This window comes from Strix uralensis, chromosome 7 (genome assembly GCF_047716275.1).
Source record: "Strix uralensis isolate ZFMK-TIS-50842 chromosome 7, bStrUra1, whole genome shotgun sequence".
NCBI lineage: Eukaryota > Metazoa > Chordata > Aves > Strigiformes > Strigidae > Strix > Strix uralensis.
Genome location: NC_133978.1, coordinates 6,697,190 through 6,713,431, shown reverse-complemented (window position 1 = coordinate 6,713,431; position 16,242 = coordinate 6,697,190). Strand labels below are relative to the sequence as shown.

Here is a 16,242-nt window from a genome sequence, read left to right as displayed (position 1 = left end):
ACATGTTGCCCGATCCTCTAGAAAATACTCTTAAAATCATAGAATGCTTTGGGTTGGAAGGGATGATCTAGTTCTAACCCCCCTGCCATGGGCAGGGGCACCTTCCACTAGCCCAGGTTGCTCAAAGCCCCGTCCAACCTGGCCTTGAACACTGCCAGGGAGGGGGCAGCCACAGCTGCTCTGGGAAACCTGTGCCAGTGCCTCACCACCCTCACAGGAAAGAATTTCTTCCTCATATCTAATCTAAACCTACCCTCTTTCAGTTTAAAACTGTTACCCCTTGTCCTATCACTACAGGCCCTAGTAAAAAAAAAAAAAAAACAACCAAACAATTAAAAAATTGATCTCCATCTTTTTTATAAGCCCCTTTTAAGTACCAAAAGGCTGCAATAAGGTCTCCAGTCTAAACAAGCCCAACTCTCTTCTCCAGGCTAAATAACTCCAACTTTCTCACCCTGTTGTCATAATAGAGAGGTGCTCCATCCCTTTGATCATTTTTGTGGCCCTCCTCTGGACCCACTCCAACAAGTCCATGTCTGTCTTGTTTTGGGGGTCCCAGAGCTGGACACAGCACTGCAGGAGGGGGGTTTCATGAAAGCAGAGTAGAGGGGGAGAATCCCCTCCCTCACCCTGCTGGCCACACTTTGCTTGATGCAGCCCAGGATACAGTTGGCTTTCTGGGCTGCGAGCGCACATTGCTGGCTCACAGTCAGTTTTCCATCCACTACTACCCCCAAGTCCTCCTCCGCAGGGCTGCTCTCAATCCACTCCTTGCCCAGCCTGGATTTGTGCTTGGGATTGCCCCGACCCATGTTCAGGACCTTGCACTTGGCCTTGTTGAAATCCATGAGGTTTGCACAGGCCCATCTCTCCAGGTCCCTCTGGATGGCATCCCCTCCCTAAAGCATATCAACCAGCTTGGTGTCATCCACAGACTTGCCAAGGGTGCATGCAATCCCACTGTCAATGTCATTAATAAAGATATTGAACAGTACCGGTCCCAGTACAGACCCCTGAAGGTCACCACTTGTTACTGATCTCCATTTGGACATTAAGCCATTGACTCTAATTCTTTGGATGCAGCCATCCAGCCAATTCCTTATCCATCAAACAGTCCATTCATCAAACTCTTATTTCTCCAATTTAGCAACAAGAATGTTAAATGTGACCATGTCAAAGGCCTTATAGAAGCCAGAACAGACAACATCTGCTGCTCTTCCCTTATTCACCAATACAGTCAGTCCACCGTAGAAGGCCACCAGATTAGTCAGGCATGATTTGCCCTTTGTGAAGCCATGCTTGCTGTCTCTAATCACCTTCCTGTCATCCATATGCCCCTTGAGTTCTCTTAGCCTGTGGAATAACAACTTGCAATAAACCCTCATGTTTTAGGCTAGAAATCTGGTTACCAAAAGAGGTGAAATTAATGCAAACCTGTTCTGTATGCATACATGCATATATATACACCCATGCCGTACATATAGATACGTTTCTCTGAACTCAAGAACTTGGAGATCCCATTGGCCAATTTGACCCAACGGAGCCAGATCATTTGACAGAAGGGTAACAGCCTCTGGCAGTTTGCATAGAGGGTCACATAGAACAAAGAATATTCAGCACCTCCACTGACAGGAATAAACCTCCTCTTCACCAGATATCATAGCATCCACGTTCCAAAGAAAAAAACAACAACAAACCAACAAACCCTAACAAGTACACACATTCACAGACATATTTGAGATACTAAGAAGCACAAGCTTTAGTAAACTGATGTTAATATTTTGAAGACATGCCTTTTTTATAACCTTCAGAATTATTCTGTTATAGTGGACTGACTCATTACAGATCAGTACTTTAAAACTATGACACTGTTGGGAACGTAAGATGGAATCACAATTATCACAAATTATAATATTCTGAGGAACTTCTAAATCTGGTTTCTGCAGTAATACAAGAAAAACGTCACTGCCACTGCACTTGTGTCAGCTGTCTACACTATGAGCAAAAATGTTAACCGGGTGTATTATGATGAGGAGTCCATGTTGAACCAAGACAATTTCTCTTTTGGAACTCACATAACTTTTAGTACACCGTGCCTCACTGTACTAGGTGGCTGACATTTCTAGCTGTTGAAATACGCCCCTCAGACATAGAAAGTCTGATAAATCTTTGGGTTGTTTATCTTTTGTTCCCTTGCTTCACACTTATGCAATAAAGGCTGTGATTAAGAGGATTAATGAAAATGTCACCATTTATCACCTGAAGTTCAATCAGTAATAGGAAAGTTGGGCCTTATTTGATTAATTACATAAAGGTGCAGAAATTCTCACATTATGAATTCAAGACTTGCTGCAAGATGCTGGAACTCTGTGAGGCCCAAAATAGCAAGATTCAATGTCTTAAAGTTTACACACTTAGAAGTACATGCTTGACTTTAAGCTAATTTTTTGAATTAATTTTCTTAACTCACTATTTTGACCACATTAGCCCTCCATTAAGCATTCGTCTACCAGCTCCAATACATCAAGAACAAGTTACCTTTAAAGGCCTCCTTCCATCTGTCTGCCACCTCTAAATTACTCTTTCCAGGCTTCTTCTATTAGAATTTAAAGCTTTTTTCAATTTAAAGCATTTGTGCGTTGTTCCTGTGCTGTCTTTCATTTTAGAAATAATTCCACACACCCCCCACAAATGCCATTACCATCTTTAGGCTTCCCTTTTGTGTGCTATCTGCAACAACCAAACAGAGCAACCCCTGACAACAGAGGGTTTGTAGGCTGTAGCCAGTAAGGCTGTCTATACTGTTTATTGACAGCTGTGACATCATCTTGACAAGCAGGTCAGTTTGCTGAAGGACTCTCGGAGCCTTCAGCACAAAAATGAATTCTAGTTGAAATGGGAAAGCAAGGGTTTAGACCTAACTCTTAGGCTTACTGACATTAAATTTGTGTTTCAGACATTAAAAGTTTAATTTTTAAAATGTAGAAAAAAATTATCTGTAAGTAAAATGAGGGAGTGTGCTTTTGGTTTTGTAGTTGGATTGCTATTGCTTGCTACAGACCTATCTAATCACAGATTTACTAAAATTAGCAAAGTCAGCAGTTGAATTGCTAAAATGGATCCCACTAAGATCTTTAGATTTAACTGAACTGCAGCAATGAAGAACCTACAAGAAAGGAACCTCCACTGCCCAGATCTCATGGATGTGCCATTAATTAAACCTTGCCTGAACAGGCAGGCTGCACACTGGTCTCTCTTGAAAGTGAATAAGTTAGACAAAAACAGGGGAGTGCTGAATGGGAATTCTGAATCACACAAACTGAGGGTGCATAGAAATTAGCAAACTGAAGGCGGTTTTCCTCTCAAAAACAAAGCATTGTGTTAAGCAAAATAAGAGTTAAAAAAATGTATATGATAAGAGAGAAGGGATAATTTATCAAGGATAGACTGATTCTAGAAATTAGTATAGTAAAGTAATGAAAATGCACTCCCCATTCATAAATACTGATCGTGTTTAAAAGTGCTCATCTTATTTACAAAAGATGTCCTCCTAGTCTGCCGACAGGTACATTTTATTCCCAAAATGCTGACCAATATTCTGCATGCGTACCTCTAGATGCTAACTGCTTCATGTTTAATACTTAGATATATGCTCTTTCAAGCAGAAAACTACACTTAAATTCTGTGTCCACAGGTCACATTGTACAACAACATCCTGCATTGTAGTGACAGCTGCTGTGAGTGTTCATGTACGATGACTAATAGAAGATAAACTGTTACGCAAAAATAGAGATGATGACATGCTCTTCAGCTTAGCTGTTATTTTGACACAGATGTAATTATATGATGATATCACTGAAAGTGTATTATGGGTTAAAGAAGAATAGTAACAACAAAAATGCCAGCAAAAAAATTATAAACCCTAGACTCAGGTCTTATATCTGGGGACGAAATTCCTTAGCATTGAACTGTTTGAAACTAAAAACTTCTACGGATTCATGTTTCTTGTCTTCTGATTATGCTCCTAAGAAGAATGCTAAAAGATTCTGCTCTCTTCTGATATCCTGAAAGTTAATAAAGATGTTCCAGTAATCTGTCAGTTTGACCTCTACACATGCAGTTGTTATGGAGTTTTGCCACTGACAGAAGTAGTTTTGTTTTTCAATAGCTCAGTAAAATCAATACTAAAGAACTAGTAATGGAGCATTAAAATGTTATTTGTATTTAGTGTTCACCAGTCTGTGATGAAAACCCATAGAAATGGGTCCAGTGCTGAGAATACTCAATTCCCTATTCTCTTTGACAGTGGTAGAAAGAAATCAAAATCTTCCAGTTGACAGTACTTTGTATATGCAGTACTTTAATACGTAAAGCAAAACGTTAATGGACTGTTAAATTCCATTTAAGATTAAGTTGCTATCTGCCAGGAAACTATGCGTATGTTACTTTGGATGGCAAATCTAGGGGGTTTTGTCAGTTTTCAGAATTCAAATAGTTTTCTTCCCATGAGCCTTAGCTCTGAGTAAAAGAAATGTGAAGGAATTTAGTCCTTATATACTGGATGTTCAGAGGTTAAAATAATAGCTGTCACAGGCTGCTCGAAGGTTGGTTGTTGTAACTAGACTCAGGAAAGCACAGGAGTGAGACGATTTTGTTTTAGGGTTTTTTTGCCTGCATCTTTCAGAGCTATGGTGACTTGCTGTCAGAACCCAATTTTCTGGGTCAGTATATTTAAAATTTGACACAAACAGATGTAGCAAATTACATACAAAAATCAGACAAAGTGGCAAATAAGAGCTATCATCTTTTATATATATGTCAATAAAATAGGTTGAAGTAGTGAGAATTTTCCCATTGTACTTGGAGAGAAATATTTACTGTTTGTATAGGAAACAAAAAGCAACTTATCATGATTAAGTTGCAGATTCCATGTTGAAAATTACTTTTGGCAGAGCTGTTTTCCACAAGAGGCAAATGTAGAAAACTTTAGTTCAAGAGCCAGTGGCCCTGTCTTTTGCTTGAGAGAAAGGATTTTCTTGTAGCATGCTTATTAAGTTATTGTCAATATAGATTCATTTTGATTACCAAGTACTTACTATTATTTCTACTTTGCTGGGTTTTGCAAACATTTTGATTAATATGTTTAACCCTGAAAACTTTTCATCTGTATGTAAGTTTTTCCATATTGTTTGTTGAAATGGCATTATAATTGTACTAGCATTAAATGAAAAATAATTTTTATATCTACATATATCTCAAGCCTTAATTTCTTTATAGAAATTGCACCAATTAAAGGCTTTCTAAATAGGCGTTAATTCAGATAACCCCTTACATGAACGTTCTTAACTGAGTTTAATGGTGACTGATTTTGAGTTAGCTAAATTCATTTATCTCTGTTTTATTCCAGGCTCCATCACTGATACACATGACAGATTAATTCTCCCTTTCTGCCTCCTTCTACAGTTTATCTGTCTCATCTGTTTTCCCAAATCTAGGGACCTGGATATTTCTTGGAGTCTCCAGAGTGCTATTGAAACACAAATGAAATAAATTTTACCTTTGAAGAACTTAATTTCTGTGAAGGATGAGCAATTCCATGAGTTTGGCTCCCATTAGTTCAAACACATTTTCTGGGTCCAGCTCTTAGGTAAATAGGAAAGGCTCTAAAACCACAAACTAACAAAAAAATTTATACTTAAAGTTAAAATTATAAAGGTGTCAATCCCAGACTGTAATCATTCCACACACAATAGTTTGATCGTGTTAGAATGTCAAAAAGTTATTAACTCTGAAATAAAAGTGATTTAAATGAATTTCCCTTATCCTTATTGTTGTGCTGTGCTATCCAGAGACAGAGACAACCGCCCCAGATAAGGGGCCAGGAGCCCTATATTAAGCAAGGCGTGCCTGGACTCAAATTGTATGGTGTGAAGCAAAGTTGTCCCAACACATTCAGGACATCAGTCTCATCTTTTTAAAAGCTAGTTTTAGAAATAGCTGAAGTAACAAGAGTCAGCAAGTTATTTTATCCAAGATCTTAATATTTTTTTTTCATAAAGATTCTGTCAGTATTTGTATAGTTTGTTCCTATGCATCTTGTATCTTTTTCAACTAGAAAGTGACAAACCAATTTATTTCTCTATATATATTTTCATAACTCAAGATCTTTTCTCCTTTACGTGTTTTAATTTCATTTAAAAAGAATGATTTCTTAAGAAGAATTCACCTTCAATAGATGTGCTGGATTTCCTGCACTGGAAATCTTTATATCAACTGGCAGACTTGCTTTTTAACAACACTCTATGTCCCGCATGCCTTTGCAGTTTAGTATCAATACATTACCATACCGATGTACTTAAATATACGTGCTGTCTGTTACTGTCTGCTGTTCCTAACAGATTCAGCCTTAGAAATCCTAATTCCTAGAAGCCAGCATTGTCATATTGGAATACAGTCACAACTGAAAGACACAAGGGCATGAATTAGGCAATAGGCTTCAAGTTTATGCATCAGACTAGTAGATCTGAAGTCAGTGTTATTAGACCAAACTACACAGAATATGATATATTCATGTACTGAGAGAAGAGATGAAGAACACAAAGTTCACTTCATCATCGCCTCCACTTCTATTAAATCTCTCAGCCTCTGCTTGGTACAGCTGACCTTTAAACACTGCAGTGGGAGATTTGCATCTGAGCCAAAAGAAAAGATAATCAGAGAATTCTTCCCTTCTCCCATCAAATTCCTTTTTTAATCTCAAGTTCACCCAGCCTATCACTCCTCCTCTCAAAAAGCATTTCATCTCTTTGATAGATCAGCTCAGGAGAACAGCCTGTCAGCTTTCACAAACAAGAAATTTCTAGTTACAGAGGAACTGCTTTTTAGCTTGTGTAGATGTGACGTTTCAGTCTTCCTTTTTACCTATCTTTTGTTCACTCTTGTGTACTTGGTCTCTCAATAACAGAATTTGGTTTGGTCTTTGGTAGAAGTGAACTACAGACCAAACACTATATTCACTAAAACCAGGCATGTCTTACAAGGGACTTACAACCAAGTCCCCTAAGGCTTTTCATTATTATTTTGCCATAATTTTCATTATTTTAAATAATGTTTCTATTCAGAGCTAATTTTGAAATTTCCTAGAAGACTGCTCAAAAAAATGTTTCCACATAATCAAATATTTCAATTGGATTTGCAATTTAATTGTAACATTTTAAATGAAAAAGCATTTCAAAGCAAAACCCAAATGTGTGAAATCTCAAAACAGTTAATCTTCATTTTTTGAAATATTTTTAATCAAAATTAGAATTATAGAATGATTTGGGTTGGAAGGGACCTTAAAGATCATCTAGTCCAGCCCCCCTGCCATGAGCAGGGACACCTTCTACTAGACCAGGTTGCTCAAAGCCCCGTCCAACCTGGCCTTGAACACTGCCAGGGAGGGGGCAGCCACAGCTGCTCTGGGCAATCTGTGCCAGTGTGTCACCACCCTCACAGGAAAGAATTTCTTCCTCATGTCTAATCTAAACCTACCCTCTTTCAGTTTAAAACTGTTACCCCTTGTCCTATCCCTACACCCCCTGATCAAGAGTCCCTCCCCACCTTTCCTGTAGCCCCTTTAAGTACTGGGAGGCCGCTCTAAGGTCTCCCCAGAGCCTTCTCTTCTCCAGCTGAACACCCCCAACTCTCTCAGCCTGTCCTCACAGGGGAGGTGCTCCAGCCCCCCCGAGCATCTTTGTGGCCTCCTCTGGACCCACTCGAGCAGGTCTGTGTCCTTCTGATGTTGGTGCCCCCAGAGCTGGACACAGCACTGCAGGGGGGGTCTCACGAGAGGGGAACAGAGTGGGAGAATCCCCTTCCTCGACCTGCTGGCCACACTGCTCTTGATGCAGCCCAGGACACGGCTGGCTTTCTGGGCTGCGAGTGCACATTGTTGGCTCACAGTCAGTTTTCCATCCACTAACACCCCCAAATCCTCCTCCTCAGGGCGGCTCTCAATCCACTCCTCGCCCAGCCTGGATTTGTGCTTGGGATTGCCCCGACCCATGTGCAGGACCTTGCACTTGGCCTTGTTGAACTCCATGAGGTTTGCACAGACGCACCTCTCCAGCCTGTCCAGGTCCCTCTGGATGGCACATCCCTTCCCTCCAGCATGTGACTGCACCACACAGCTCGGTGTCGTCAGTGAACTTGCTGAGGGTGCACTCGATCCCACTGTCCTTGTCGCTGACAAAGACTTTAAATGGCACGGGTCCCAATACCGAGCTCCAATGTTAAAATTGTGGCATTACAGTAAGGAATTCCAAATAATAACAAGTACTTTCTAAAAGAAATGTATCTTTTGGGAATTTATTTTAGCCAAGGCTCACAAACAAAAACATATAGTCAGAATTTTAACCGAAATCTGGTTGCTTTTTCCATTCTGCAATATACTCTAGTTTTTCAATGTCACAAAATTAATATTCAGACTTACAAATATTTGATGCAGTATACGAACAATATAAGGCACTATAGTCTAGAGTAACCTCCATCTGAAGAAAGTTTAATGTGACCTTTGGTACTCATGAAAATACTTCAGCTGCTGAGTGTCCTTTTCATATGTGGGAAGTGTTCAATATAATAGCCAAAGTGCGCATTTTAATGTTTTTTTCTTTTTACTGTGTAACTAGGACTATTTCACTTCACTAAGACTTCACTATCTGAAGATACTATTCACGTTTACCACTAAGAGATTCTGGTTTGTACAATTATTGTGCAGCTATAATAGCACAAAGATGTTAACCAAGGTAGCTCAAATATTTTGCCACTGTTTGAGCTTTTCAAATACTAGCACTGTCCACAAAGCACCAGCTAATATTCCTGGTAAGTGGGGCTAACATCCCAAGTGTATGCGTTTTTTAACAGAAGCTAGGACCTCTAGGTTAAGAGCAGGGAGTAGTTAATAAACTCAGGAGAGAGAAAACATAAGGAAACAAGGAAGAAGATATTACCTGTAGTTGCTACTACCTTTGGAAACATCATTGCCCCAGATCTGGTGAAGTGTTCTGTCTTTCCGTTTCACTGATGTTTTGTACTTTATTGAATTTATATACGTACTTCTGAACTGCATTATATTGTTATGTCTTAAATCAATTTTTAACAGAGAGACTGTAACTTCCAAACACTAATTCAGAAGAGAGGTATTTGTAAGAGATATTAATTCTCAAGCTGATTTACAAAGGTCACTGGCCTATGAGGATACTGTTTGTTTCTTAAATTACAATATGAGCAGTGAGGCAGTGCAGTGGGCAATTTAGCTTAGCTCAATTAACATTTCATATCCAAAGAGGAAAAATAAGTATGTTCCTTCTCAGGACTTATTGTTTCTATATGAGAAGTTTTAATTTTCAGATTAAAATAGAAACCACAGAAAATCTCTCTTGATATTTCAAGTAGTACTTCTAATTTCCATATCAAATTCATCGTTGGAGAAACCTTTGTGAGAAGACGAACAAATTTGTTTTTGTAATGTCCAACTTGGTCTACTGTATTGATATACAAAACAATATCATAACCTACTATTCAAACATCCTTGGATCTTTCAAAAACAGATGCAAAAAATGGACTGAAAAAAGAGGATACACCTGATTAAAAATTGCTAAACAGGGCATAAGAAAATGCAACATAATATATGTCTCAAAACAGATCACCACTCATCTCTCAAGGTACAATTCATCTCAGCTCATTTCAGCTATCTAGAAATTAGACATTCAGACTAAACTAGTCTTTTAGTCAAAGGAGAGACAGGCACTTAATATAAGCAAGATAAATCTTCCTTGGGAAATCTTTATCTTGAGTTAAGAGTAAACGGGGTAAATAAGATAAATCTTCCTTGGGAAATCTTTATCTTGGGTTAAGAGTAAACATGGTAAATAAGGTTTTAAATTGAAAAAAGACCAACACAATCAAATCTCAGAATAGCTACCTGACTTTTTCAACTTTAAAAAAAGAAAAAACAACTGAAACAACAAGTAAAGTGATACTGGGGGAGGGGGGCTATTGTTAGTACATGCTTTAATTTGAGCAGACAAGTAAATGCTTAAACTGGAAATAACACAAATATCAATGGCTTGTTTTACTTAAAAATGGACTTACATCGTAATCCTGTAAAATCAAAAGCATTGCATTATCTATCACTGTTGGACTTGCTGGCTGCAGTACTAAAATCAATTTTTATGTGACTAGAGATCTGACTAACCAAATACGCAAGTCTTTGTGGACCAGATGCAGAAATTTATTTTGCAAATTTCTGCAGTCCAGTGACATACCATGGAAGGAAAATTAAACACCGATGGTTTTATCAATATGGCAACAACAGCATCATTTACAACTGACAGAGTCATAGAATAACAGTGTATATTAACATTTACAAAGGACATATTAGAGTAGGTAATAAAACTATGCTGATTCAAACTATGGCTCACTGATTATTTTGCAAATGCAATATCATCTCTTTATTACAGAATGTTTTCCTGTCTCCATTTTTAAATTGACATTATCAAATTAATCATTGGTGCAACTCTAACACCATCACCCCAGCTCAACAGCGTTGCTTTGAAGCCTCATAGGTGTGTAGAACATGTTCAGCTGAAACAATGCATCTGACAGGGTAGAGCTGAGACCCTGCTTTTTAAAGAGACTTACTGAAGTTGAATTCATGACTGGATTCAGGAAAAGCTACATTTTTTTAAAAAAATACTGTTTCCTTAGTTTGGAGAGAATTAAACTTCAGCAGACGGTACATACAGCTGATTTCACAGCACATATCTTCAAGTGCAAAAAGTTACCCTTATATGATGAAAAGGAAATAGTCATAAAACTTTCTTATGCCATAAATATCTTTTAGGAGAGCAACGTTAAAATCAAGGAGAAATGGACAGGCCTGTTTCCATACAAGGAAGCAATGAAAATGCCTTCACTGAGGTTGCCAAGAAAAAGGTAGACAATTAATTGTGCTGTATATGCAGTACTGAGATCCAGGCATGTAGATCCTAAGGGTTCTCCAAAAATCAGGGTGGCTGAGTAACCAGTAATTCTCAGCTGATACAGATAGATTAACATCACTTTTTTCAACCTCAAGAACAAATCAGCAGGAAACTGGGAGAAAGCCACAAGCTGGAAATTTCCTTGTCCTTGTGGTCACAGGGTCTGCATTAACCTTTCATTAATATTTGTTATGCATCTTTTACCAAGTTATTCAGAATAGTAAATAAAAGAACTAATGAATATTTGCAAAAGGACCTCATGGTACTAGATGACTAGATGATAACACAGAAGATGAAATTCAATCTAAAGAAATGCAAAGTGGATCAATTTTGGGAAAAAAAATAATCCAGCATTACATATCTATGACAGACCTCAGCAGACTAGTACTAATCAGGAATAGATTTTGGGATTATCATATAAACCTGTGAAAGTTGCGGTTTAGTCTTCAGCAGTCATCTGAGAAGAAACACTGTTAGGGATTAAATAGATGTGGAATGAAGTACCTTGAATAGCATGCACAGTTCTGTGCTATCACCTCATGAGATGGAAGGTACTGGAAAAGGTACAGGGAAGGTAGCAAGGTGATCCTTTTATGGCTTCCAAACAAGAAAAATTTAAAAAGACCAGAAATACTCAACTTGGAAAACAGACAATTCAAGGAGGATATGACAGAGGTCTGTGAGTGGCATGGAGAAGGAATACAGGGACTGGTGCTCATTTTCTCTTCTGATACAAGAATTCAGGGACATTAAATGAAATGATCATATGGGGGTTTCACGGATACTTCTCTACACAATGCATAGTCAAGCTGTGAAATTCTTTACTATGGGATGTTATGGATGTCAAAGGTTTACAATGGGCTCAGATCCACACCTAGGGTGTTTTATATTCAGAAAAAAAGGACAGTGGGAATGTAACTGGGTTTTTTCTTAGCTTTTGTTCTCCAAGACAAAAACTAGGGATTGCATCTGAGCTGGTTTTCATGTCTCAATGCTTGCAAGCAGCTTTCCTATGTCCTATGTTCCATAAAGGTTATTCACAGCTGACAAAAGAAAAAAAGCCTTTTTTTCTTCTGATAAATAAGGTATTTTGTATTTAACAATATGGGCAGTCTTGCCTGCATCACTGGCCTTTGCTGTATCATTTGGTGCCCACAATCCATCCAACTCCTTGGATGTCACAACTACATGTAGATAGTAAAACTGCCTTCATAGCTATATTATAATTGTCTGATGTCTCATCTACCCCACCCACTAGCCTTCTCTAGTACAGTTACTGTCGTATGACATTTTTTGCAACAATTTTTTCTTAGTTGTTTAGCTTTCGAAATATTTTACCTTCAATTATTGTCTCTATTAGTATTGCATAGCCAGGTATGTGCCACTCACGATCTTGCATTTCAATATTTGACTTAAGTTATTCTCAGTTGCAGAGATCAAGCCCAGTTTTGCAATAGCATACATGACTAGCTTTCCAGATTTATATTTCATAACCTGAAAGTTGTAAGGGATTTGTTTGTTGGCTTTTATAACCGTGAAGGAAATAAATAACAAGGAATGACTGTGAGGGCTATCCTGCAAACACACAAATTATAACTGTCATTTAAGAACCTTCTAATAAAATACAAAGATGTTTGACAACTTTTTCATAAACTCTGGAAATGTTGTACAGGGTTGGATATTGAATTAACCTGTCATCTCAGCTCAAAGTCTTACAGATGGCAGACAACAGCATGTTAGGAAACATATCCCTAGCAAAAGACTGGGCAGCTATCCCAAAGGGTCCAGGTGATATTTATACATTAGAAGTTTCACCAAGAAAAAGTAAATTCTTTGGCAAGTAAATGGATAATAGTAGTGGCAAGGATTCAAAGCCAACTCATCTCTTTCTATCAGTCCTGTCCTTCTTTCAGAATCAGGCTCCTTGATTTTGGTAGCACTTTTAACTATACCTGATTTCTACGGAATATCCATCAAGCATGGCACCATGTTCAGCTGGAAACCAAGCTCCATACATATTTGCCACCTCTCAGTTTCTGAAGTACGCGTGTATTTCTGAAGCACGCACGCTTGTGAAAACTAAGATTAGTAAGATCTATCTATAGGTTATATTCCTTGACAAATTAAAGCAACAGTGCAGTGCTCTACTACTGTCAATTTAAATATATATATATTCTCATCTTAACAGGTTTTAAGCCACTAAAAACCAAAATATTCTTTCAATTTACACCTCTAATGTATTTAAATACTATTCCATTTTTATCAGTTGAATTGGTATTACACTTTCCACAAAACAGATGCAATAATTCTTTTTCTTTGATGATGCTTTTAGAAATGACTTTTTCTTAAAAATCAAATAAACCTGTTTATATGTACAAAGCCCCTTTGTTGTCACTTGCTTAGCTGTTAATATTTTTTCATTTTTGTTTTGTTTTACATCTGATAGGCTAGCAGTTGATGGATGCAGTACAACTACTATCTAATTAATTTGCTGGACAGTCTAGCAGTACAGTTTATCAAAAAGCCATCAATCAAGCTCTCAGTTAAGAGATACTGATAAGTGCATTGAACCAATATAAGCAACTTTTAAATAAGATACTTCAGTTCTAGTAGATATCCAGAAGACAACTTCAGTTTTCTTGTATGTTAATTTTCAATAGCAGCATATGATGTAAGCACCAGTAAAGCAACAATTTGGAACAACTAATTCAACAATAGGAGATGGCACTGTGTGTAGTCTCTCTGAAAGCCAGTTACTTAAAACATTTTAAAAGTATGTGTTCTTCACTGTAGGCAGCATATTAAGTCATGGCATAAATATAAATATGTCCACACACACTGTATATTTACACATACAGTAAGATCAGTCTACCATGTAATAGAACCCCTTTTATACAAGAGTCATGAGACTCATTCTTTTATCCCCTCACATGATTTGTTTATTATTTACTAATTTGCTTGTAAAATAAATATGTCTGATGTCCTCAGAATAATCTGGATAAATGACTCTCCACTAGTATTTGCATTCTTGAACTATACACATACTTTCCCTCTTAGACTGCTCTGCTTAACAGCATTTAAGTAATAAGTTTAGGTAAAACCACAAGGTTCTGAAGTTCACCATTCAGTGAGGTGAACGACGGCAATCTCTGTAAGTTTTTGAGGCATCACTGTCTAGTCTGATTATGAATTTGCAGAGTGGGCACTGCGGAATGGACTAGTAAGTAATGTCTACGCTGAAAAAGGACATTGGACTTCCCCCACACCCCTCTCTTCTAGGTAGTAACTGTGCTGGAATTGTGAAACTTTGCTATAGTTTTTCCTGCATCACTAAGGATAGCTGTCTTCTGGTCAGTCTTATGTTCACAGGCAGCTGCTACATGTCCTTCTAGATTTTGTAGGCAGTGCATCTGTGCAGCCATCAGCCCCTTTAATCACAAACCTAACCTGATGACCAGCCATTCCTTGCATCTGGGAAACAAATTCAAACCTATGAAAGGAAATGAATACTGGATTTTTAGGTTCACATCTGAACTGAACAATGATTTGGGTATTTTAGCTCACCTGGACTCAACTTCAAATTCATTAAAGTTATCTGATCTTCAGAGATCACCTGTCCTTTCTAAAAATCAAGCCACTTCAGCCTGGTTTAGCTTCTGTATTAAAAAAATCTGAAAAACTTTTAAAAATTTGGGTTTGTGTTTTAGCTTTCACTTGATTTTGCAGTCAAAATGAGACACTCCTGTAAATTGGAGAATAGTAACTAGTCTTATTCGGTAACTACGTGACCATGAAGAGAAACATAAATGCATTTCCCTACTTTAGCTGTTTACCTATTTGTCTTTCATTCTCTGTAGATTACCCAAAGATTAACGAATTCATTCTGAGCCAAATAGTTTTCCTAAGTAAATTTTCAGCCACACAGTGAATTCATTGATTTTTCCCATTTTTGCATTACTGCACACAAAAACACTAAAAGCTTAAAAAACCTCACCAAAAATAGCAACACATTCCTTACAGGCACTTGAGATAATATTCCTGCAAAATCCATTATTTCAGTATTCCAGCAGTGCTTCAAGCTCCAGTTTGAATGCGTTTAAGTCAGTGGACATTTAGTCACATTTGCAGTGCTGATTGTCCAACAAACTAAAATCTCACCCCCATTCTATTTGGAAATTTCTAAGTGACGAAGAAGAATAGTTTATAAATAATACAGAAGTATATCCTTTAGAAATGAATACTGAGTATACAATGTATGCGAGTGAATTTATTCAGCATATACACCAACATGCTTTCAGTGTGCTAGAGGGTTCATGGCTCTAAACTGTGTGTCAGAGCACCATTTCGTCTTCAGCATATCACTGCACAGGCTATAAACTTTCAAAGCGAGAAAGCTGGCAAACAATTAACACTAATATGGTGTCTCACGTAGTTTGGGTAGTAGTATTCTGAACACTTTGAGCTAATACGCCTTAGAATCACCCATTTGGTCCCCATGGAGCCACCCCATAGAATATAATTTTGGAGAGGTTTACACTAATTTCTCAGATTAGAATTCACCACCACCTAAATTCTATGCAATGAGATACTATATAAATGCCAAGACCACAAAACCCACTATCTTACTGCATACCATTATATAAAAAATGGAGTATGTTTACTATTACCCTAGGCCATTTATGTATTCTTTCCTGAAATGCCAGGCTTAATTGTTTTATGATATCTGCTAGCAAAGGAAATGTGCAGTGGCAAGTCACTTATACCATATATTCAAAAAAGAGCATCTCTGTCAAACATACCTCCACAAGCCTGCTGGTATGTTCCCGAAATATAGCAGCATATTCCTTTATTTCTTTATCTCTTCCATTTTTAGCAGCTTCAATGAGAACTAGAAGTGGAACAGTGGTATCTAAGAAGGAGTCTGAGATGTGATCTATAATGGCTTTACGGAGCTGCAAAAGAAAGCATTACGTTAATATCTGCTAATTGGACTATTTATTAAAATCTACTGTAATTATTGTCCATTAGTATTTTATAACATAAACACATACACAGTCTATTCTTCCATTACTTGCAGGATTCTGTGCCTGAAACCTACAGCAGGTGCAATTTATCTATTACACAGAAAACTCTATTTAATTTTAGAGACAATTTTAATACACCACTACTTAAATATGCATGTTTGTATGTGTGTGTGTGAGTACAGATACATAAAATA

At 37.7% G+C, this 16,242-nt stretch overlaps 1 protein-coding gene across 4 annotated transcripts in view; it reads right to left on the bottom strand.

The window, feature by feature from the left end:
- Positions 1-16,242, bottom strand: part of CTNNA3 (catenin alpha 3) — a 544,925-nt gene that overhangs the window by 214,022 nt on the left and 314,661 nt on the right. For all 4 annotated transcript variants that reach the window (XM_074874301.1, XM_074874302.1, XM_074874304.1 and 1 more), the window contains one exon: positions 15,824-15,976. In XM_074874301.1, the coding sequence (XP_074730402.1) occupies positions 15,824-15,976 (153 nt within the window). The remainder of the gene's footprint in view (positions 1-15,823; positions 15,977-16,242) is intronic.